This window comes from Camelus dromedarius, chromosome 1, assembly GCF_036321535.1.
Source record: "Camelus dromedarius isolate mCamDro1 chromosome 1, mCamDro1.pat, whole genome shotgun sequence".
Lineage (NCBI taxonomy): Eukaryota > Metazoa > Chordata > Mammalia > Artiodactyla > Camelidae > Camelus > Camelus dromedarius.
In genome coordinates, this window is record NC_087436.1 from 34,282,682 (window position 1) to 34,308,978 (window position 26,297).

At 35.2% G+C, this 26,297-nt stretch overlaps 1 protein-coding gene across 1 annotated transcript in view; it reads right to left on the reverse strand.

The window, feature by feature from the left end:
- FAT4 (FAT atypical cadherin 4) overlaps positions 1-26,297 on the reverse strand; it is a 156,429-nt gene that overhangs the window by 49,626 nt on the left and 80,506 nt on the right. Inside the window, exons 5-7 of the mRNA XM_031466424.2 lie at positions 20,361-21,283; positions 19,387-19,561; positions 2,053-2,233 (exon numbers count right to left, since the gene is read on the reverse strand). Of these exons, the coding sequence (XP_031322284.2) occupies positions 2,053-2,233; positions 19,387-19,561; positions 20,361-21,283 (1,279 nt within the window). The remainder of the gene's footprint in view (positions 1-2,052; positions 2,234-19,386; positions 19,562-20,360; positions 21,284-26,297) is intronic.

Below are 26,297 nucleotides of genomic sequence, written 5' to 3' on the forward strand. Positions count from 1 at the left end.
AGCATGGCATTTCATTCTAACATCTGGAGGGACGGATCAATCTTGTGATCCTGCAGCTTCACATGCAGGAATAAAGACATCTCAGATGAGAGTACATACGTCCTGCTACTGACTGGCAATATTCTACACGCTGTGTTTAGAGGAAGACTCCTCTGCATGGAAGACAGAGATTTTATTATATTATAACACTCCAGTGGACAGGACATCTCTTCCAAAATGATTATTAGAAACTTACTGAGTACTAACAGGAAGAGGGCAAAGGGCTTTGCATGGATCAGGACAGCATGAGTTGGTGGGAGTTGAGCATTTTGTTGTTGTTCTAGGCTTTATTCTAACTAGCTCACCTAAGTATCTAATTTTTCCTCATAATAACTCTACAACGTCAGTTTTACCAGTAGTATACCTATTCCATTGGTAAGAAAAATGATGCCCAGAAACGTTAAATAAGTAGTCCTGCCCTGTGATTAGTTGGTAATAGTAGAATCAGGATTTAATTCTACACAGCCTGATTCCCAACGCTGTGCTCTTAAAATTAAACTGATGACTAGTTCTTAGGACATGGATCCCATAATTTCTGCGCTTTCGTTTAGGACAAGTAAACTGAAGTGGTATTTCTTGGCCCTTTGAGGCTCATATCAGGAAAAAGTTAAGTTGAAGTTGCCTCTCTCTTCCTGGGTGGTACCAAGCACAGGGACCCAAACAAGTATATAGCTCTGACCATGGGCAGAAATTTTGCCAATTCCAAATGATTGTATTTAGTTTATAGTCATTTATCTACATCAAAAAGAAGGCAGGCTCAAAGAAAGTGGGAACCTCATCTTGTTCATCACTGTTATTCCTACTAGCAACTCAGTGAATGCTGAAAAATACCTGGAGTCCTCCTACCCAACTCAGTGATCTCTGCCAGCAGGAAGAGACTAATTAATGACAGTTTCCCAGAATGACTTTTTAAATAGGGAATTAGTAATAAATGAAACAAATCATTAACCAAATCATCACTATATCAATATGCATAGGCCACCCCTGACCAAGAATTCCTCTGAGCTCTCAAATTCCCTCTTCTGACCCATTACTTTTATAGCCATCTAACCCACTCTAATTTACCTAATATCAGTGTATAGAAGGTAGGGCTGATGTAAGGGGGTAAAAATGTTTATGTCTTTGAGACTTTTTTTTTTTTGGAAAATTTGGAAATCTTCATTCCCTAAAATTTGGAATTGGTATAGAATAAGGAGACACAGCTAGATCAACCAAATGTTACAACCCAATTGCTTTCACACTCTCTCTGAATAAGGTGCCATACTGTCCTCCCCAACTTTGAAAGGATTTAAGTAGAGTAAAATAAACTATTTTAAACTTAGAAGGTACAAGCGTTCTTACTGGGGTTATTGTGGGTTAAAAACTCTTTGACACTCCTCCCATCGAGATATGATGTCTATTTCTCCTCCCAGTGAATCTGAACTGACCATGGCTGCTTCGACAAAGTACTTGGAAGTGATGCTATGCCACTTCCAGGTCTGTAAGAGCATTAGCAGCTTTTACCTGGGGTCCTCAGAACCCGAAATACTATGTAGAAGTCCAACTACTCTGCTGAAGAACCACACTGAGAAGTCCTGGGACCACAAGATCAGAGACAGGGGTCCAACTGAACTTAACCTTACAACCATTCCCACCAAGGCACAGGTGTGTGAGAGAGGACATCTTGGACCCTCCAGACCATCCGTCCACGTAAATACCACTAAAAGACACTAGTCAACCACATAAAACAGAAGAATCTCCCACTGACCCTTGAGCTAATTTCTGATCTATGAAATAATGAGATATAATAAAAATATAAATAAAATTAATAAATAAGGAAATTTTAGAACAATAAATAAAATCATTGTTATTGCAATCCTCATTTTAGGCATAGTTGATTATTCAGCAATAACTGAGGGGCTATGTGTTCATATTAGGGAACCTCTAATGAAATTAAGCATTACATGCCTGTAGTGCAAAGACTAACATTTAATGAGAAAAATAATCAAAATTTCAAAAGGAAAATGTACTGACCTGATAACTGCATTTGTTGAAGCATCAGCATCTGAAGCATTTACCAACAAAACATCTGTCCCAGTTGGTGAATCTTCAGGGATTGTTGTGAAGTACATTTTACTGGCAAAAGTGGGGACGTTGTCATTGACATCATCTACTATGACATTGATTGTTCCAGTTCCAGTCAGGGCAGGGGATCCTAGAAGGAAGAGAAAATCAAGTCTTCATGTTCATAAATAACAAAAACAATAGCAATTTTTGAAATTGAAGTGTAGTCAGTGACAATGTGTCAGTTTCTGATGTACAGCATAATGTCCCAGGCATGCAAATATATATATATATATATATATACATATATTAGTTTTCATATTCTTTTCCATTAAAGGTTGTTATAAGATATTGAATACAGTTCCTTATGTTATACAGGAGAAATTTGTTTTTTATCTATTTTTATATATAGTGGTTAACCTTTGCAAATCTCCAACTCCCAAATGTATCCCTAATAGCAAATTTAAAAACTAGCTGTAGGCAAAACAACTGAAGAGAATTTAGAAAACATTCCAAAGTAAAATTTGTGAACACATAGACAAGTGATTGAATGATTTTTAGCTTTGCTCAAAAAAAAAAAATGTTTTATTTAGGAACTAGTATTTCAACTCTTTCCTAGTGACCTGCACAAAAGGAGTACGTCAGCCTCTTGTTCTATTTTAAGGGTGCCGATCCGGCAACGTAGAACACAACAATATCATTTAAATGTCACAAAAGAGGCACTGTTCGTTTCTCTGAAATTACAGTAAAATAGCTCGCGCCAGATGTGGAGAATACCCCCGGGCCCAGAATCGCTGGCCCGCTGACCCAGCAGAGGGAGAAACTGCCCTCCTAGATGCGACTGTCAATGCTGTTATCAAAAAAATTCAACGGGGCTTTTGAGGACTTTAAACCCCCTTTTCTGTACTAACCAAAATTTGTTTGTAGGAAAAAAAAAAAAAAAAGGAAAGCTTCAAGTGAATGTCAAAACTGTAATCTCCTACTTGCTGCAAACGTTACAGTGATGAGCTGACTGGGGATCATTTTTGTTGCATTTATTTAATATTTCTTATACATGTGAGATAATTCATCTTTATGTCCTGTTCCAGTTCCGTTATCAACATATAGTGAAAATCCAGCATTTAACTAAACCTTGGAGTACACTGTCTGCACTGCACAAGGTTAGCAGACTCTTTGTGGTGGAGGTTAGACGGCACGTTTGATTAGATTCTGCGGGTTGTCCTACAAGTAAATGGCAAATCATCTGCCTTTAGTTGTGTTTTCAAAATCATTTTTCAAACTTTAATTTCTCTAAATAGAAATAGTGAAGATTTGTTTAACTCTGTTTACCTACAATAAAATAAAGTTCTGGATACTCTCACTTTCTGTTTAAGATACTTCTTGTCCCATAAAATTATTTCCCATTATATGACGTTTAAACTCTACTTACTTCTAGTAGTCAACATTTTGTAAATAAAGCCATTCATTCATTCACTCATTTGTTTTTCTGCAAAATGTTTATGAAGTACCTTTTTACTATCACAGAGTGGATATGAGATTCACAACCTTTCAATATTATTTTTTGTGATCATCTTGCAATTTGCTAATATTTCCTTACTACCATTCAAACTTTTTCCTGCATTCTTAGGTTGTCATTACTGAAGGCATAGTACCAATCAGCTTTTATGCTCAAAGATACAGGAACCAAAATCAATAGACCAGAAAACTATGAAATGCAATGGTTTTGGTGATCTGTTATTTTTGTGCTCTGCACAAGGAAACTCAAACCCTGTGTTTGATGAAAAACGTGCATGACCAGTTGCACAGGCCCCTGTAACAAGGCATGATACCGCCCAGAAACCTGTGCAATTGAATTTAGGTTGCAAGCTGGTATCTGTTGCCATATGCATCTTTCTCTGTAAGATAATTCATTTTAAGCATTCTACTTACATTAACATATTTTTAAATTCATACTTGTAGACATCTTAGTTTTTAGGTGTTTGATTTTACATTAAAGAAAGGAAAATTAGTCCTCACTCTTTGCTTTTCTGTATGATCAACTATAAATATTAAAATACCATAACTGCCTTTTCTCTAGTCATTTACATGATGGTAGGATGATGTCCCAAATATTTCACACCCAAAATAGATGTGGAAGTCTTATAGACACCGTAGAAGCACATCAGAATAATACTTTAAAAATCTCACTCAACATATTAATAATGATAATAGTGAATATTTATTGAGTCTTTAGGTACTCAAGGACTGGTTTAACAAGTTCACGTAAATTGTCTCATCTATTCTTCATAAGTTAGTACAGCTGTTATCTCGACTTTATGTGTAATTAAGCTGAAGGGTAGAAAGGCTAAGTGATGTTTTTAGGACCACAGACCTAATGAGGAATGGAGCTGGGGTGTGATCGCTGTGACTGGGATGTGGGGCTGTTCAGTGCTGGCCTGGAGCCAGAAGGTGTGAGCAGCTGGATAGGTGATGCTCAGTAAGATGCAGTGGGACTCTGGACAAGCTGATCCCAGGGACCAGCACGAGGCAGGAGCTGGAGAAAAAGGCCCATCTGGGAGCGATGCTAGTTATTATCCAGTTTAAGTTTGTGGAGCATTTGGGGATACCAGTCTGGCCACAGATTTTGAATTTCTCGTAATGGGCATGTTAAGGTTAAAATCAATATTTTCTGGGGTATTACTGATGGCCAGTGTTGGGGCTACATTTCTTGAATATAAGTTTAATTATATACAATTTGATGAAATGGAAGTTAATGATCTGAATGGTGTCAATATTCCACTGATTGTATTAAAAAAATTAACTGGATATCTGTGCATGGGAAGGAGGGTGTACACTCAATGAACTGAGAGAGGGGATAACTAAATCCAGGTCTCAGAGGCAAAGGATGGGAGGACATGAAGGGCTCTTTTGTCTCTTTTACTGACATTATACTCCACTCACCAAATCTCATATTCAAAATGAGAATAAGAGAAGAACTTACCCTAAAAGAGGTATTGAGAGAAATGTAGTAATGTGCTTAGAATACTGCTTGGTGCAGAGTTAAAATGTATTCTGTGTTACTCTTTGCTGTTGTATGTGTTTTAAAAAAAAAAGGAGGGGAGGAATTGACATTTGTTTGTCTGTTTGTTTGTTTTGTGCAGAGGTATCCTAGGTAGAGCTTTATTTTCTGGATGGCATCTAATTCGGCACTCATACACTGCTGGCCACAGAATTTTTTTTCTTAATGTGCATTCTTTTTTTATTGAAGTATAGTCAGTTTACAACGTTGTGTCAATTTCTGGTCTATAGCACAATGCTTCAGTCATACATGTATTTGTTTTCATCTTCTTTTTCATTATAGGTTACTACAAGATATTGAATAGGAAAGGCCCATGTTTAATCTTACAGATTTCTGTGTCATAGTTCCCAGGATTTTTGTTCCCCCACAAAACTTTCAAGTCAACCATATGGTATTTTTTTCAGGAAAATATTTTGAATCATTCTTTCCTTTTAATGATTTCTTAAGTTACAATATGAGACACTTAGCTTTCAAAACTTGCACAGCTGTGTGGAAGCTATGTTGAGCTGAACATTTAAAAATGCAAAATTTAAAAATTTGCACCAAGAGTTTTAAAGAAGACCTGAATATTTCTAATATGCTTTCTAATCAACAATGTTTAAACTTGTTAAGAAATAACTCAGTAACTGACAGGTTTTATCTTTGGCATTCTATGGTGTTTGGTGTTTGGTATTCTGATGACACACATATGGAAAACCTCGTGTAACGGTGACTAACTCATTTGGTCAGGAACATGTGATTTCTTTCCGTGTCTATAAACTACATAAATACTGTTGCTGATGTGTTTTCTGAATTAGTAAGCAAAAAACATTGTTTACTCAGGAAAATATTCAGCAAGTTCAATCTCATGGTCTCCACACCACAGAATATCTAAGTTTTTCACAAGATTTTAAAAGCACACCAGCAACAGCAGATGGTTCTGGTTTGAGAAGTGGCCCCGTAGGTGATCCCACATCCAAATGTGACAATTTCTCAAGCCAAGAACCATCCCCAGGGTCCCCTCTTCTTTCCTTGTTAGCAGCCACAACCCACTTTAAAAGCACTTGGGCTTCTTCGCCTCCTATTTTCTTCAAGAACTGACGGAATGAAGCACAGCCTCTCCAGCGGCCCCACTTGCTAGTTGCCCCAAGGGATGTGCATGACGGTCTCATTGATCTCTTCCAGTTTTACAAGGAAACCTTATAAAGACATTGTTCTACAGTTATAAGTCTTTTGCTGAGATTTAACTCGCCCTGAATTCTGCCCCCAATATTTTTCACTTTTATCCTTGGGGGTAGGGCTTCCCACCGCACAGCCTGCTCTGGCCTCAGACTTGTCCGCTACAGCCTGAGCACCAGAAGTCCCTGCCTCTCAGCTTTAGGCAGAAACATGAAATCAAGGGAGAAAAACAGGAATGCCCCCTGATTTTAAGTGAGTCTCACTTCTACGTCCCTCTTCTAAGATGAACGACGTGAGTTCTCTAGTCCTTGGCCCACACAGGTCTTAGCACTTCCTCTCAAGTGAGGAAGCCATGTTTTGTTGTTGCTGCTCTTCTGTTTTTGTGCGCTCGTTTTTGAACCTTTCCTCTTAACTATGAGAAGAAGTGGTCTTGGTGCTTACGTTCCTGCTTTCCAATAGCTTTTTGGTTATATATCAAGTAAAGAGCTACATGCTTACTATTACCTTATCTTCAGCCCAGAACTTTCTGCTGGCTCTAAACTGATACATCCAACTGACTCTGCTGTCTGCTCTTGCTCTAGAGAGCCTCAAAGTTAGTATGTCAAAAGCTGAAGGCTTCATTATTCTGTGTAAGCTTAGTCTGCATATTTATATATAAATTGAAAAACACATGCACATATACATATAAACACATATATGATATTGAACACTTATTTGATACCAGATATAAACGTGTGAGACTCATATATGTATTACTCATTTAAAATATAGATTCATGGAGTACATATAACTGTTTAATTTTTATTTAATAAAAAGCTTTAGACTCAAAGAGTTCAAGCAAGTTTTTTACAATCAGCCATAGCAGACAAAAGAAAGCCAATTTTGAACCCTTAAAAAATATATTTTCTCAGTTCATTAGGCTCAGATAAAACTATGCCACTCTTATTGAAACTCTATATTATTATTATCATCATCATCATCGTCACCATCATCAATATTATTTCAGTGTATGTCTGCCGTTAAGTTATAAGCTGAGAGAAGGGATAATGCCTTAATCCATCTTTATATAAACCCATCATGCATGCCAACAGGCTTTGTTCTCAATGTGTGTTGACTTCTCCTTTGGTTCTATACATGGAAATCTGGTCTAGTGACTACATGGCTGGAACTTCAAAGAGTGGGACACTTCTAGAAATATGCATCTGGGAATACAGGCCTTAGCCTAGGGCTAGGGGCAGAGAACAGGACCACAGACAAAGGTCAAAGTTTTAGAGATAGTCTACTACTTATAAACAGAGGGTCCCAATTAATCCTGAATCCCATGAGAAGAATCAGAATCCTAGGGGCCAGTGTTTAGCTTGGATAGACCTGATAATGATGAATTACATAGGTAGTGGCATAATAGGGCAAGATTACTCAGTTCCTCTGGAATTGGTTTATGAGAACCAGATGCAAACAGCAAAGAAAGGTAGGATGAAATGACCCAGACTCCTGGTAGAGGACAGTGAGCCAATGAAAAGGGCTGAAGAAACAAATATATAAAAGGTCAAGATCTCAGAAATGTATACTTGTAAAGGTGAGGAGGATACAGTGGACATTGGAAATATAATTAAAAGTCAGATGATAAAAGGAACCTCAAATTTCATTTTGTAAAATTATATGTACTGTATATGTTGTACATCTGTGGATGTGTGATAGATGTATGTACATATATAAATGTAAAATAAACATGATAAATTGATAGAGCCTTCTGAAATTTTTAGAGCAAATAGTAAAAAATACATATGATTCTTAAAAGCATTTTTAAAAGTATGCAAAAACGTAGCTCACACACACATAACACAGACATACACACATACACACTATTCACAGCTTAATCTTCTGATAGCCCATTATACTGTGGGTAGTTCCAAGCTTTGTCTAAGTCCTATTTTGTACTCTTCAGTTTGGGAAATGATTAAACTGGCACTGCCTTTTAACAATGGTGGCTCAAAAAAGGTCAAAATATATAAAAATGAAGTTCAAGGAAACTTTAAGATTTTAAAAAGAAAAAACTTCCAGGCAACTGGTCTATCAAAAAATACTTTAAAAAGTGTAATGAATGAGTCTAAATATCTAAAGTTCAAACTGCAGGCATTTTACGTTTTTAATGTTAGCCCCTATAAATTAAACATACTTTACTGAAACATGAAAAACTATTCAGCCCAATAGAATTTTTGCTTAACTGAAATCTGTTGCTTTGCAACAAAGCTGATTTCATTCCTGACATCAAACATTTGGTGAATGGGTCCCCTGACTGGCTGTGTGTTTGTTGTAATAAAGTATTAGCTTCTTTTTACCCATGAAGTAAACACATATTTCTCACACTAAGTAAGCCATCCTCTAAAAATGTATTGAACTCACCAATTCAATATTAACATTTAAGTATGTGGTTAGATTTAAATTTGAATCCAGAAAATATATGAAGCAAATAAGCATGTAATAGTTCAAATATGACCAACAGATTTTGCCTTAAAATTTTCATTTTATGTTACTGCTAATTAGTTCTACAAATATGTTTATATAAACTAGGTATATACACACTTAAGTAACATGTTATTTTTAAATCATTTCTGCAGGAATGTTTATCAAAAATATTGTATTTCTTAATATATCTTCCTACTGAATAGAACTGACAAGCAAAACTAAAGAAATTACTTAATAATGTTAGGAAAAAGAGACTGAAGAGTGATGTGAATGTACTTAATGCCACTGAACTGTACATTTAAGAACGGCTAGAATGGTAAACTTTATGTTATATATATTTTACAATTTTTTAAAATTTACAAAATAAAATATAGTGTAAATTAAATATATTATCCCACACACAAAGCATGTCATGAGGAATTACTTTTTGGACAACATTTCAAAAAAAATCCTCTCAACACATGTTGAAACTCTGAAATACCAGAAGCAGTCACCAAATTCTAAATGTAACCTGCCTCCTACCTACTTAGTGAAAATACCAAGTTATATATTTACAGAATAATTATCAAAATAAGTTACACCAATGATTAAGTTTTAACAAGATAAAATTAGAGGACTTTTGAAAAGGAAAAAAAAAAGTCCTTGTAACAAGCCTATGTTAATTTCTACTGTATTTAACATTTGTCCTTTAGGTAGTATAAACATTTTCTTTAATATTTCAAATAGTTTGTGTCCATTTCAAAGTTGGGTTTCCTTTGTCTACTCAGATTTACAGGTTAAATTCAGTAAATGAAAAGTTGACTGAAATTATTTTATCAAATTTTAATTCTATGCAGTTAATTGTAGCTCTTATGTAATAACGCCAATTCTAGCACTTGTTTAATGGAACTTTGGAAGCAAAATCATCTTTTTTTTTGTATTTTTATCCTGTGAATATACAAATGAAATTCTACATAGGAAATTTTTTCCTAAGAAGAAGCTGATTTAAAGGAAATTATTTAAGTAAATGATTTATAATAGTACTTACGTCACTAACAGGTATGGTACAAAGTCTTGCTAGAAATAAGAGGAAATGAAACAATCACCAACTATCAACTTAGGAAACAAAATTCTCATCTAAGACAAACACCTCAATGGAAATAAACGAAACTGCCTTCAACTGAAATGTATAATTAAGTTAAATGCAAGTGATTTCTGGTAATTGAAGATAACCCTGGCAGAATTTAATTGATGGATTCACTGGTGCCTTACGGAAAGTTTTCAAGCAATTTTCATCATTAAGCATGTTCATCGTAACAGACAAGGCAAGCTCTTCTTCAACATTTTCCTTTCCCACAAATGATACTGACAAAATGCAGTCTTCCTGGGACATTTCAAAAACAACTCTCTTTAGATGTAAAATGCCATATTCCACACTTCTGACCTCTCTTTTGACTGCAGAAACATTTGCAATGCAGTGACCCTCTCAACTGAACAATGTGATAGTATGAATTCAAAATGTCATTATAGCCTCACCAAGAAAATAAAGCATGGTGATTAGCCCTTTTAGATTTTTAGGATTAACTTTTATAAAAGCATCGTGTTTCCCTCTATTAAAAAGTAATTTCCAATCCCTGCATAAGAATGAGGTTTATTCCCTCTTTCAGTCAGATGATAAATGCCCTTAATTAGAAATGCTAATAACTGAACTTTTCCCCTCAGATCTATTAATTATGCTGACACATAGGCAGTTCATAACTAAACTTTTGGGCCAAATCTATTGCCAGATTATCTTTATATCCCTTTAGTATATTAGACTGAAAACAGATAAGTAAAGAGAATATATTTAATCTGTGCACAGATTAATATTCCATCCCTAAATTAAGTGCAAATACTGACTCATTGTATGTGCATATTATTAGTATAATATTTAACATTCGCTTTGCACTCTATACTTTATAAACCCTTTATAAAACCCAAATCATTTCCTGATTTGATGAAAACAGCAATCCTTTGATTTCAAATTCATAGTCTTATTTTACGAGCTGTTTTAATCACAGAGAACCACAAGTTGTTTCCTTTTTCCTTGCAAAAACCAACGTTCTTTTTAATATAAAATAATATTTAATCCAAAGAGAAGCAACTCTTATAAACACGGTTTACATAAAACATATTGTGGCAGATGAGCTAATATGTAGGAAACAGTGAGTAATGTTTAAGAAATGGTCTCCTCGATCAGGTTCAGTGGCTTCAAATGCTGTTTTCACTGATTAACAGCTGCCTGTTGACTTGACTGCCAGTCCAAGTCAAGTTGCTTACCTTCTCTAATACTCAGTTTTATCTTTGTTTTTCCTTTAGTCCATAATATTGGGATAATAGTATCTAATTTACAAGGCTGTTGTGAGATTAGATGAGATGACCGTATAGTACAAATTCGGGTACGTACAAGCACTCAGTATGCACAGAATGAATATCATCTAAAATATGACTTCCCAAGTTGGATCTTTACTCAGACATCTTCCCTGAGACCTAAACTTTAACATCTATCTACCTGGCATCTCCAGTGGAGACATCGTACTATCTAAAATACAATATATCCAAAAAATAATTAATGATAATTCACCCTAAAAATCTTTTCTTTCCCCATCTCCAAATTTCTCAGGCCAGTATTCTAGAACTCACACTTGATTTGTCCCTTTGCCTAATTTCCTACACCTCCAATTCCATCATCCAGTTCTACTGGCTCAACCTTCAAAATGGATACAATGTTTAGCTCCTTCACAGCGCCTCACACTGTCTCCCAATGTCAAACACGATCATGTCTCTCCGGGACTGCTGGTGAGGCCTTTTAGTCACCACTTCTATTCCTGTTGTAGTCACCACTGCCATGAAACCAGACCTTTCCAAAGTCTCCCGTCACTCCCCTGTCCCACGTCTTAACAAGGCTTCACCTTACTCTTTAAATAAAATGAGAGCTCCTTGCCCTGGCCTGAAATGTTCACATGATCCAGCCTCGGCCCACCTTATCTTCCAAGACTCTTCCTCTCCTGTACTCGGGGCCAGCCATCCAGGCCCGCTTGCTTGTCTTTGGATGTAGCCAACTTGATCCCTGCCTCCAGCCCGTTTCATCTGCCAGCAACGCTGCTTACCCAAATCTTCACATTTCACTGTCCTGACTAGACTATTAAAAACAATGCCTCTAGTTCCTTACTTTCTAGCCACTTTAACTGCTCTGTTTAACCCCATAGCATCTCATGTAACTCCTGGTCTATGTATTACATTTTGTCTCTCTTTCTGACTAGAATGTAACTTCTATGAGGACAGAGACTGTCATTTTTTCCACAGTATCTCCAGTTTCTAGAAGAATACCTGGCAGAGACCGCTCCGTAAATATTTTCCGACAAAACATTGTCAAGATACTTGTTACACACCAGTACTGCCCGCAGACGTGCTGGAGTCTCACTGACTCTAAACAGAATTCACTTATAAGGTCTATTAAATTCCCATTATAGTTAGGTTTTAATAAATGAAAGACGACAGTTAGCAGGGATAATTGGCAATACTATCTTCTACCTGGAAAACCTACTGAATTTTTTATATCTTCTCCTACTTAGCAATTTAATTTGAACAATGCCTAAATTTAAGCTTATTTTCAAACCATCAGCACTGAAATGACTGATACCAATGGATTTGACTTCACCTAAAATATTTGGAAATATTTATTTATTTATTTGGAAAAGAAAAATAACAGTAGAATGTTTTATTCATTAGAGTACAATGGTAAGAAGAAAGGCTTTCTTAAAATTGCATTTTTGGAAATCGATGTTTTGCAAAGAGGCAAACTGCCTAATTATTCCAGGCCTCAACTTTCTTACCTCAAAAATGAAAGGGACTGGCTCATTTCCAAAAAAAAAAGTCTTCTGGCTATAAAATTATCATTTTAAGTCAGAGTTTTCTTAGAGTTTTTTTCACATATAGTTGTCTTTTAAAATCCTTCCACATGACACACTGGGTTTTACCTGTAACATCCCCGTACTGTCACATCATCTAATTTTGCTGCTTTTTTTGTATATAAATTTAGTTCCTTGTAAGAATGGTAGCAGATACTAATGGCTCACGGACTCTGAATTTACTGGTGAGGGCAGAAGATCATCAAAGGTTAAAATATTTTTTCTAAGAGACCTGGAAAAATTACATGTATAGATGCATAGCTATTGGAATATTTTATCTGAACACCAAAATCTTCATAACAAAACTCAAAACAAGCAAACCTTTTCATATTACATTTATGTAAAGATTCATAGGCCTTTATCATTAAGCTATGTGGAGCCAAATGCTACATGTAGGATATATTTTTTGTAGCGAAAAAGGTGTTGGGTATTTGGGAGATATGGAAGGCTCAGACCGTGTTGCTTTGGGAAGCCCAGGTATAAAAGAATTGCCAAGTGCCGAAACTTTTCAAAAGCAGTTTCTGTTTATGCAGATTTTGAGTTAGTGAGCCGAATTAAGAAACGTAGGCAGCACAGCACAAAGCAGAGACAAGAGCTACCTAGAAACATCTAACAGATAACAGAACTGAGTCAGAGCCAGAAGTTCAGGAGAGAGTCATGGGAATATAGCTCCAGCAGTATTTTAAGCATTTGAAACTGAATTAAAGCCATAAAATGCTTCAGTGGGTCCTTACATATGACTGCAATTTATCACATCACACTAAACACCCCAGAGCCTTAAACACTTGTGCTGCTTTTCAAAGCAGGGGTCAGTTTGAATGACCACAACCAATGTAGCGAAAACTTCTGGAATTTCAGCCATGAGATAAAAAAGATTGGCACTTTTCCTTTAGGTGGGTATTCTGAAAAACCTGCAAGTGATAAACACACAACAATAAACTAAATAAAAGTATGGTAAATAAATACAAAATAATGTCTACGTGTTAAAATAACAGGATGGTGATAACAAATTACCACCATTTTTCACTTATTAAATCATTCATTCATTCAACATAGTTTATTAAGCACTTGCTATGTTACAAGTTCTAGTCTGGATGTTTCTGGGTATTCAGTTTTGAATAAGACTTAGGAAGTTTGCATTCTACTGGAAGCATGACAGTTATTGCTGGGGGAAAGAAACTATCCACACTCATATATATGTAGTATACATATATACTATATGTACATAAACATGTAATCTTAAGTAACAATTGGTGTTAAGAAGAAATCACAACAAAGTAAAGCGACAGACGGTGGCCCTGGAGAGAGGGGAGGTGGGACCTCTGGATGGTGGTCAAATAAGTCCTCTGAGAAGCTGACGTTTGACCTCAATGTAATGACAAAATAACCAAGATGTGAAAGTGCTCTCATCCCATTAAAAATTAGAAAAAGAAAAATACCCCAGCCAGCTACAAAGTAGAACACTCCAGACAGCAAGACTGACAAGCAAAGGACCGAAGGCAGGAAAAGGTAGACATTTTTAAAGGGGCTAGGTTAACTGGCATTGCCAATGTCTTGTAAATGTTTGGCAACTGCTTTTTAGAAGCAAGTCACCCAGGTTTGCTCGTTTCTGTGGTGTAAATATTCCTACATTGGCCGATTTCAACCTGACCTACATGAAGATACTGAACGCAGTGCTGGGTGGTGATAGTGGCTGGCACATGATAAAGGCAGCAGCTGATAGTGACAGAAGGGGCCAGAGAAGTGGACAGAGGCCTGGTCATTTAATGCCATGTGGTCAGTGGCAAGTTTTTATTCTTGGAAATTGCTAAAGTTTTTAAGTAAGTGATGGAACATAATGGTCTAATTCTAAATTTTTTCAGATTCTTTTCTGTAACAGCTCATTACAAGAAACTGCATATAGTTCCCTGTGTCATACAGTGGGTTCTTGTTTATTTTACGTATAGTGATGTGTATCTATTAATCCCAAACTCCTAGTCTATCCCTCCCTGCCCTTTCCCCTCTGGTAACCACAGTTTGTTTTCTATTTCCATGAATCTACTTCTGGTTTATAAATAAAATTTGTAGCTCTTTTTTTTTTGATTCCACATATAAGTGACATCATATGATAATAAGTTTTTAGAGTAGGGATTGCTATTTCCATTCTATACGTATGAGCATGAAGGCAATTTGTTCAAGGTCATGTAGCTCGGAAATGGCAGAGGTGGCCTTTGATTCTCTTTTTCACTCTAAAGCTATGTATTTATCCCTAGGATATACTTACACTTTGTAAATTAATTCTCAAGATTAATTTTTGAAAGTGCACTGCTCTAGGTTCCCTGATAATTTCCTGATACTTACTACATTAAGAACATATTGTTTTACTTATTGCACTTATGGGAAGACAATAAGGAAAACTCTTGTAAGGAAGGGTACTTGGGAACACAATTCCAAAGCAAGCGAAGGACATTAATCGTTTTAGGGCCAGCTCCCCTCTTAGAAGGAATCACATTGAGCTGGGTTCTCTGCAGCACCTGCATTAACGTATCTAGGTGAAGCCTCAGCCTCGGAGGAGTTTCTACATGGTACAGTGTATATTTCCAGAAGAAACAACAATGAGCAATTTCCAGAAAAAACAACAATGAACAATACAGAATTAAACAAAATACCATCTTTAAGTAAGTTGTAGTCTCAACTCATTAAATGAATCTTTGGTAAGTAAATCCTATAGAAAAAAAGTTAGAATTATTATACTCTGTTCTGGTCTTGTTATGTAACGATGTAGCATTCAGCCTCACACACAGATGATCTGTGTGGTTGTGGCTCATTTCAAGCAGTAGACAGGAGTAGTTAGAGAGTTTCCAGATGTGCTGCTCTATAACCATGCAAGTCAGTAAATAAAAATACGGTCAGGCTGGAATGCTAATAGTTTCTCCCCCAAAATATTCAAAGATTTAGAGGTTTGCTGATTAAAAAAGCTGCTGCTTCAATTGCTGTCACAATACCAAAGTTGAACCATCTTTGGGCCGCCATTAGGGAAGAACTTAAAAAGAGCAAAGCAAAAGTGATTTGTGAGCGAAGGAATAAAACTGTCAAATATTTTTTCTTGTTTAGAACACTTTGATATTTTCCCAATTCTTAGAACTCTGCAAATTTGAGAATAACATGGCATCTGGGACCTAAAGGCTGCCATATTTTTCTTAATTTTCTTATGTCATCTACCAATTTGACTTCTAAATCATAGCCGTGAATATGTATTTTAAACCTTTTGTCAGAGACTGCATTCCTGGGATACAGGCTTACACTGCAGATTCTGAAGCTGGATATCTAAAACTCTCATATTCTTCTGTAATAGTGGATATGCATGATACCAAAAGTGTACAGAGGAACTGAATATAAAATTGTCACCACAAAAGAATTTTAATAATTTTAAGATCGTCTATTCCAATTTCCCTCAGAATTTCTGATTGTTTTGTGCGTGAGCCATATTAAATGACCTTCAGACCCTAATTGAATACTTCTACTCCAGTGGCCTCAGGAACACCCATCCACTTCAGGGCAACTCAAAAAAAAAAAAAAAAAAGAAAAAAAAATGCCCTCATAAAAATTTGCGCTTTAGGGCAAAGTTCAATCAGTTCTCTAATTTCCAGGACTGTAAAAATATTGTGACTGAGGTACCAGTGCCACTGAGTCTCATTTATGCCTCCCACCATGCTCCCTAGCACCATATTTAAGACCCTGAATAACAAACTTCTAAATACTTTTATTTCACTGATAACCTGAATTTTCACTCTCTGTAACTCAGAACTCTCCTATCTCAAATATGTATACACTTGGTTTTCACATTTTCCATTTAATGGCAACAGTCCTTCATAGAAATTAAACTTACATTTCCATTATTTGTCTTTATATTAAGAATTATAAATCCCCAATTTTCCCCAGGATGGAGACTGATGGCATCAGGAATGCACAGAGTTTGGCTCCCTGGAACCCGGCCTTGGTTCTTGCACTGTCTTAATATCAGTGCTCCTTCTTGTGAAATTCCTCCTAACAGGCTCTATAATACTTATGGAGTAAGGAACAAGGCAAATATTCCTAAGAATTTTAAAATGTTTTAAGTGCATGGATCCCAGTTCTTGTTAGAGTCATTATATACACTATGTGTTAGGCATATTTAGCAATTTAACATATGTTGTATCAATTAAACCTTGTAATAAACTCCCACTGAGAAAGTTACTGAGATTGAGATAATACATTTTGCTTGAATCAGGAATAAGATGATGATGGAACCAGAATTCAAATCAAGATCAATTCAAATTCAAAGATTTTATCATTATAGTAATAGAATATTACTGGGTTTACTTTGTAAATAAAAGAATTTTGGAAATTAATATATTTTTCAACTTTTACTTTACCTTCACATTAGAACCTTCAGTATACACTTTATTTGGAAGTCAGATATGCTAGGGTCTAAATTCTACTCTTGCTACATCTTGGCTGTGTAATCCTGGGCAAATTACTTAACCACTCTGAGCTTGGGTTTACTGAAAGTACAGTGGAAAGAAAAATGCCTAAGTCTTTGAGATACTAAAGAAAAGGAATGTGTAGAAATGGATTAATATCTGTAAAACCTGGTGAACTGCAACACTCAGATAGCCAAAAATCAAAAAACAACCATTCTCTTCCCCTTCACCTTAGGCTTCATAGGTATACAGAAAGATTTTTAAATTCTCAGGATTATTGGATTGAAAACAGAGACTCTGTTTACATGGTTACATTCTTTCTCTGCCATGGCTTTTGACTTAGAATGTTCCAAAGTACAAATCCTCTGATGGAGAACTTCTGTGGGTTATTACCTGCCCATCCTGGGTCACCCTGCACTGCACCCTTGATTCTCACAGTCAGAATCTGCTCCCCACTCTGGGATGACCTATGTGTGACACATGGTCTGTACAGCAAATCTTAACAGTGACTGATGCCTTAGAGACCAGATTCCTGGTCCTTGGTCCTCCTCCCCCTGTATCACCTCCACAAACACTGTTTCTGTGCATGCCTAGAATTGACTGCACATTTCCAGTAACTGGAGAGGAAAGCTGAGACTAGGGTGTTTTTGTAGTAAAATATAGATTCTAAATATCTGACTCTCAACCAGTTTCTACTCCATTTCAACCTCTCTTCTCTCCAGGTGACTCTTGAGATACTAGATTGATTTGAGCGTATGGTAGTGACTGTATTTTTCACATGAAAATGCTTACCTCCTGAGCAAAAAGCACAATACTGTCTTGCATGCATAGTAAAACATGTTTTGGATCAACTTGCTTTAAGTTTTATGTGGTGAGCACACTGCATTCTTTTCATCATTCTTTGGGATTTTATAGTTTGCATGAAGTGTAACATGGTCTTTGACACGCATTAAAAAAAATATACAGAAAATAGTGCCTTCTTCCATTAAGCAGTAGTCTCAGATGATTACACTCCCAAAAGTAAATGGCAAATAATACATAGACAGAGCCACCTCAATTAACAGTGGCACTATCATCTGAATATGTAACCTAAATTTATAATTACTCTTAATCTAAAAATCTCCTTTTTAATGAGAAGTGGTGACCTGAAAGTGTACCCTCTGAAGTTGGTCATATACAACATAAGTATCAATATATTACATTCATCAAAAACTTTTCAACCTCAGTAAAAACAGCTCATTTGAAAATTCAGAATTGTTCTTCAATGTCAGTATCCACACATCTACATGAATATACATATATAAAAATCTTCAGTCATTTGAGGTTCCGATAAATCTGCCTTGGCTTAAAACAATTTTAACAAATTTTTAAAAAATTGTTAAGATTTCTAAAGTCTCCAATACTTAAAATACTAAGTTGTGACAATTTTATAAATGAATGTTACATAAGGGCAATGTTTCATAATTCTGACACTTTTGGAAATCAATGATTCATTATTTCATTAATTCAACACATATTTAAGCAACACCTACTTTCTTCAAGGCCTAAAGATTCTTTAACACATTTTTAGTTGTTTCAGTTTTGAATTAGAAGTGTTCAATACTTAGAAGTGTTCAATAGAGTCAATATACACCAAACAAAGGAGTGGTCAGCAGTAACATTACCTTTTTAAATAGATTTTATTTTGTGCTATGTGTTATACAACTTTATGTGATTGCTCTTTCCAAACACTAAAAGCTAATGCGTTTCTGTGGTAGTCCACTACCCTGCCACCTCAGTGAGAACCCTGGCTCTCACTGACACTCTTTTTGGAGCTCTGTGGGGCTTCATCAAATGCATATTACAACTACTCACAATTTTGAGAGCTGATGAAGTAGAACTCAGGACCCACTCTCTTATCTCCAGACCAGTCAGAACCATCTGGATGTTTTCAAAGCTGAAGTACTCAAAATGCCCTGTGGCTCATGTGGTAGAGCATCAAGTCACCCCCAGAGGCACTGGGGTGGCCTGCCAGGCAGGGATACATTCTGCCTTACAGAAATAGAGCTTTGTTTGAAATAAGCTTAGACCTTTACCACTTACCTGTAAATTTCATAAAGTGATGTATGCTCTACAAATGATATAGATACAGTGGGAGTTGCTAACATTAGTAGATTTCAACAACTGTTTAATTTAATGGTAGACAAAAATACTTTCATTCACACGTTATGAAGAAATTCTTCACAGCCAAACAAGGTTAGTACAGACTTACCTGAATCTGTAGCTGTGATCAATAAGACAAAATGCTCTTTCGTTTCACGATCCAAGCTCTGTGTTACTTGAAGTTCTCCACTAGCTGAGAGAGTAAAAGCGTTGTCTTCATTACCACCAAACAGAACATATGAGAGTTTGCTGTTAGAACCTTGATCATCATCTCTTGCCACCACCTTCAGGAGAAAACAACACACGTCATGAATTTGAGTACAGCTAACAAAACGTCCGCCGTGAAATAAAATGTATCATTAAAAATAATGCGGTAGAGCCATGTGTACCAATATTAAAAGGTTTCAGAGACATGTTTGTAAGTTTCAAGTACAAAAATTAAAATAGTACAATGTATTATCTGTACAAAAGTAGGTGTCAAATGAATACATGGCATGTTTGGAAGGCTTCACAAAAAATTTTTAACCACAGTTTTATTCAGGTAGTTAGATATGTAAAGAGTGGAAGGGAGAATAACATTTGTAACAGTTTTCAAACTTTTACATCATTTTATTTTCTTACTATGTGCAGATATTACAGTCATAGTCAAACAAAAGTCAAACATACACAAATACATAAATGTGTGGAACACAAGTAAAAACAAAAGAATGTAACTGAAATGCAATATATAATCTACAAGAAAATCACTAGGTTCTTAGGTATAATTTTTTGTAAACCTGTCTTTTTCAAGATTTGCTATATCAGAAATTGACACAACATTGTGAACCTACTTCAATTATATATATATAAATATATATAATTCAATTATATATATGTATTCAATTATATATATATAAATTATAATTATATTTACTTCAATTATATATATATAAATATATATATAAAAATAAAGATTTGCTATATCTGCAAGTAAGCATTATTTATGGGTGAGAGTAAGGAAGAGGGTGGGGGAAGTATGAACATTATAATTAAATTAGACATCTTATAATGAGCACAATATTTATTTTATTTAAATATACTGACCTGAAGAATTGTTCTGGGTAGTGCCCCTAAATTCTCAGGGACATTTACAGAATATGGAGATAGTTCAAATACGGGAACAAAATCATTACTATCCAGCAGGACAATGCTGACAGTGGAGGTATCAGTCCTGGGGGTGCTGCCCCGATCTGTTGCCTGAACAGTTAAAAGGTAATTAGGGGTCTTCTCTCTATCCAAAGGCTTAGCCACAGTGATGGCACCGGTGACAGAATCGATCCGAAATTCCTGATTGGCATTACCACCAATGATGCCATAACGAACCTGTCCATTGGTACCTTCGTCTCTATCTGCTGCCAATACTTGTGTGATATCTGTTCCGGTAAGTGTATTTTCATTAATCTCCACCTTATACATGGCCTGTGCAAAAACAGGGTTGTTATCATTGATGTCAAGTACCATGACCACAACCTCTGTAGATGAAGAGAGAGATGGTTGCCCTTTGTCTGTAGCCACCACCGTTAGAGTATAATTAGAGACCTCTTCTCTATCCAGTTCTCCAGTGAGCCTCACTTCACCATCAATGGTCCCAATACTGAACTTGTTTCCCAAAGGGTTCAGTAGGGTGTATTCAGTATAGCTGTTTGGGCCACTATCTGGGTCAGTGGCTTGTGCTTTGAAAACAACAGTATCAATAGGTGTGTTTTCCGGAATGTATGTCAATTTCGGGGAAAGAAATGTTGGTGGGTTATCATTTACATCCAACAAAATAATGGAGACTTGAGCAGTGCTTGTGAATCTGGAGGCTGGAGGTTGCGGCAGGTCATGCACCTGAACAACCAGGTTGTAGAAAGACTGACTTTCCCGATCCAAAGCTTTGAGGACTTTCAGTACGCCATTCTTGTCAACTGTGAATTGCCCAAGGCTATCACCAGAAGCAATGCTATAAGCCAAATGGGAGTTGATGCCTGCAATGGAAGGGAAAAAATGAAATCCTCTTAAACATGTGCTGACTGCAAACTAAACTGCACCAAAAATTTTATAAAATGAAACTGCATATTTGATATATGATGCCTCCAAAGACACCTTATGGATGATTTAGCTGCAGTTAATTTTCTTTGTAAGTAATAATACATAGCCCATAATTCTTTTCTTGTTAGCTTTTGATCTGAAAAGATGTTTACAATCTGGTGAACAAATGATCTATATACTGCCTGCTATTGACTAGGGTGTTGAAATGTGAAATTACAAAAGTAAAGAGAAAAACAATATTCCAGAGAGCGGATATTTTCCTGTACATTTCCTTATTTCTGTCACATAATTCCTGAGAATTCAACGTTAACAGTGCCACACTCTATACGATTAGCCAAACATTTATAACTTTAGTAATTTATTGAGGCCGACACCAATTTTCAGAGAAGGGTAATAAAACTTTCTGATGTATGGCATTAGTCATGGATGCTTTAAGTCTGCTTTTACATTTCTTGTCAGAACCAATAAATACTTTTTAATTCCTATTAAGCATCTGGCTAATGGCCTTTGAGAAGATAATTCTCTGCAAAATTTTATTATGTACATTTACTGTGTTTAGTACTTTTTGAAGAAAATGTTAGCAGTAAAATTACACATGAAAGGATACAAATATAAAGGCTTCCCTTATTATTGGGCTATTTTTAGATTATAGTTTATCTGTTTTCCCAGGCACATGTGTCATATTTTAATTTTAAAAAATCTTCTATAAATCCTCATTTCAGAAAACGATTGCAGAGATTTTTTTCTAACAAAGATGATGTGTAGAATAAACCACCCTATTGTTTTGGTAAAGAATTTAAAGGTAGTGGGTGGAGGGTATAGCTCAAGTGCTAGGGCACATGCTTAGCAGGCACAAGGTCCTGGGTTCAATCCCCAGTACCTCCTCTAAAAATAAATAAACCTAATTACTCCCTCCCTCCTAAATAAATAAGAATTTAAAGGTAAACAGCAGATAAGCAGTGCAAACAGATAGAAAAATATCTTCTGCCCCAGGATAGTGTTTCCTTCACTGGTCCATAATATCATGTATATTTTAATATTTTATCATAAAGATGTTGGGAAATTATGGAATATTATAAGAATTTCTAAAAAACATATTGTATATCTAGATAATCTATCCTTAATAAAGATGCTATCCTCTGGGCTCTTTTGTTGGGGAAAATCTATAGAGTAACATAAACTGTTCACAAATAGCTCCTAAATTTCTGAAGTTAATTTTAGCTATTCAGGTCAGAAAGGATAGTGACTCTTTGCCAAAAGTCTTCTAGCATAATTTGGTCACCCATTACCTCTTTTTTTCTTGAAAAATACTCTTTCTCATGATTCTGTGAATAATTGAGTTAAATTTTGTCTTTTCTTGAAACTCATCACGTTCCTTATAAACGTAATTTTCAATTGAGTAGTAGGATTTCCTTTTCTACCAGGCAGAGCCTGCCTGTTCTTTTTTTAAAAAATGATAAAATTATTATTTTCCTGTGATTTGATAGTCTCTTATCTAATGTCCTTTGTCCATATGTTGATGTAGAGAAAAATATTTATGGAGATAACTTTCAGGCCCTGACTTATTCACAAAAATTTAAAGGATAAACAAGGACTGAGTTGAGCTTTGAAAAGGTAGGATTTTTCTCCTCACTAAGAGTTGTGGCTTTCAATCTTTGTAGTTTATTTAAGACTATTCACAAGAGAACAAAGCAGAAGTTATAAGGTTCAAAATACTTAGGACTCTGAGGATCAGGAAAAATATGAATAAATAAAGCTAATGGAGGCCACAGGTCAATTCACCAGCAGGAGATAAAGAGAATTTTAAGATCTGGCTAGAACAAGGTCAACAGCCTACTTTAACTCTTTGACTTAAAATTCCACAGGTTTGGAGCAAGAAAAGTTCCACCAACTGATGCAAAAAAAAAAAAGTTTTATCAACTGGTGCAATAGATGGATATATTACTTAGAGAAAGTAATTAGATTTTAAAATACATATTATATATTTAAATAGATATATCTATATAAATAGATATATTTAAAATAGGATTCCTCCCTAAGGAAATTTTATGCATTTTCCATGGCTAAATCTATCAGTAAATATTGAGGCATAAATGCAGATACAATTATTACTGAGAAAAAGTTATGAAGACATCTGGATAAAAATATTATTATAAACAACAAAGATATAAAATTTAGTTCTATGCAAGTATATGAAATCTTTCATGCCCAAGATCAAAAGAAATTAAAAACACTGACAAAACTACACTTGACTACAAAGTGATGGCCTAGCATTTCTACATAAATCAGCCAGAATGCAAGCAATTAAATCAAGGATCTGGACAACCTTGGTCCACTGTGTATGCTACTTCCTGGTGTAAACAGTTAACTTGCAGAGGCAAAAAGAGAACATAAAACCAAGATTTTATAGCCTTGCTGTAAACAGCAGAACAGCCTATTTTTTAGGGAAAAAGTTTGATAGGATAGTTGAGTGGAGGAAATAATATATGTTAACTTTAATTAGAATCATGAAAAAGAGAAAAATTTGATTTTATATTCAAATTCATAATGACAAATATATCAGGTAATAACATTAAAGTGAACTGATGACAGCAATCATTATCTTTGAGAAAATACACATAGAAATATAGTTATTTTTGCACAGAATATTGCAGCATCATCTAAGAAACAGCTTTCATCTCAGGAACTGAAACCTTACTGCTACAATTACAGGCCATGGAACCATCTATATTGGCCTTACTGTAAAGAAAAGGACTTTTCTTTCCTGTCAAGTCTAAGTGTCTCTGGGCATGCACTCTATGTCTAGAAAATACAGGTAGACGTATTGAAACTCAAAATTCTCCCTGAACCTTTATACTACCCTGAAAAATGGAGAGCTCAGGCTATTTTTTGTCTCTCTGCTCCTTGCATCAAATAGCCAAATCATAAATCAGTAAATATATTATTTTAACATTCTGTAGTTTATTCATAAGTATTGGGACTTGAATTTAGTAGGCTTTTATAGCCCACTAGATCTTTAAACTCAAAACAGTGCATTATTTCTAACCATTTGCGTTCAATGTTCTAAAAGTGGTTTAGTTACATGATTCTTTCTGGCAGTTTTATTGTGTGTGTGTGGTTGTGTTGGTTTCTTTTTTCCCCTCAGTCTTGAAAATAATTTAGTCCCAGGAAATATAGCACATAACTATGGGTATGTAGTTCTGTAATGAAATGTGTACATTTATTCACAATCCATAAATGCTAATTATTTCTATGATGAACTGGTACTTGTCAACTTATCATGCAGCTGTAACGCATGGAATGCTTGCAAATAGCATTAATGTTTATGAAGCAGTTCCAACAAGGTCTTCAGGTCACTAGAATATGAAACCCATTCACAGGTCAAATGATCTGCCTTGTGTACGTACCATATATAAGTAAATTTTTTCATCAATAATTAGAATTGCTTTCTTCTCAAAACACTCTATAACTCCCCAATATTTTGAAGAATATACAAATTCATTCCTAGGATAATGAAATAATTATCAAAGCCAGAGTATTTCTATGAAACTTTAATTTATAGTAGTTTGCCTCAATGTAACACTTTCTTAGTTGTATGCATGAAATCCTTGAGATTAATGCATATGCTACTTAATGTTGTGAACACAGTGAAATATAAATATTTGCTTTATTCTTATTAAGTGATTATATAATCTAAAATTTTAGTTAAACTCAGAGATTCTAGATACAGATAAAATGTTAAATTTATTTTCATATAAAATACCTTCATTGCAGATAACAATATTATCTCATCTAAAAACTCTTGATCAGAGATTAAAATGAACTTGTTAGTTAAAAAATGTCTAAATAACACTGTGAAATACATTCAGAACTATTTAGTGTAACTGAGTTGGCAATTTTAAACAAAGAAGGTTACCCTTATTCAGTCTTATCATTATCCTTGAAATTCAGAGAGAATAGAAACTGTGTCCTATATTTTAGGTCAAGGTACAGGAAACTACACTGATAAAACTATTCAAAACTGAAAACAATGGAAAAATGTTGCTTGAAATTTTTACATCAAACAATTAAAGGAAAAAAAATCTGTAAAAAGTAGCCTGAAGTCAATGGTTGATATATTTCTGTGCATATACGTGATTGAAATATTCCAGGAGGTTGCACAAAGTTTCTTATTTGCTATTTTCCCCGTTCTCTACATTTTAAGGTATAAAGATAAGTGAAATTTATTCTAGAGCTGCAAGTAATCTTGTGATACAATGGGCCCTCTCTAATACATAATAAGTAAATCACAAAGAAGCCTGGCAGATAATTCTTTACCACAGAAAAGTCAGGACCAGCCACATGGACAAATAAAATATATATATATATCCAGGGATCAGGCAGACTAATTAAGTTTATAATAATAGAGAAATCAAGTTAAAGTAGAGATTAATCTCAGTTGTATATAAATGTCTAATTGGAGCCAATCTCAAAGCTGGACTCACGTACATGAAATAGATTATACAACATTCTTAGGCTAGGACTGGGTACACACTAAGTACAGTTGGCTCATCATATTTGCTGGTCCTGCATCCACAGATTCAACCAATGCAGATCAAAAATATTTGGGGAAAAAAAAGATTCCAGAAAGTTCCAAAATGCAAAACTTGAATTTCCCACGCACTAGCAACTATTTACATACCATATACATTGTATTAAGTATTATAAGTGATCTAGAGATGATTTAAAGTAGACAGGAGGATGTTTTGAGTTATATGCAAATAGAACACCATTTTATATCAGGGACTTGAGCGTCTTAGATTTGGATATCAACAGGGGTCCTGGAACCAGTCCTCTGTAGATACCAAGGGATGGCTATACTTGACAAATGTGTGTCCAATATTAACTGTGCTTAAATAAGAGTGGAAACTTTAAAATGCACTTAATAAACTCTAAAGAAATAATTTCTAA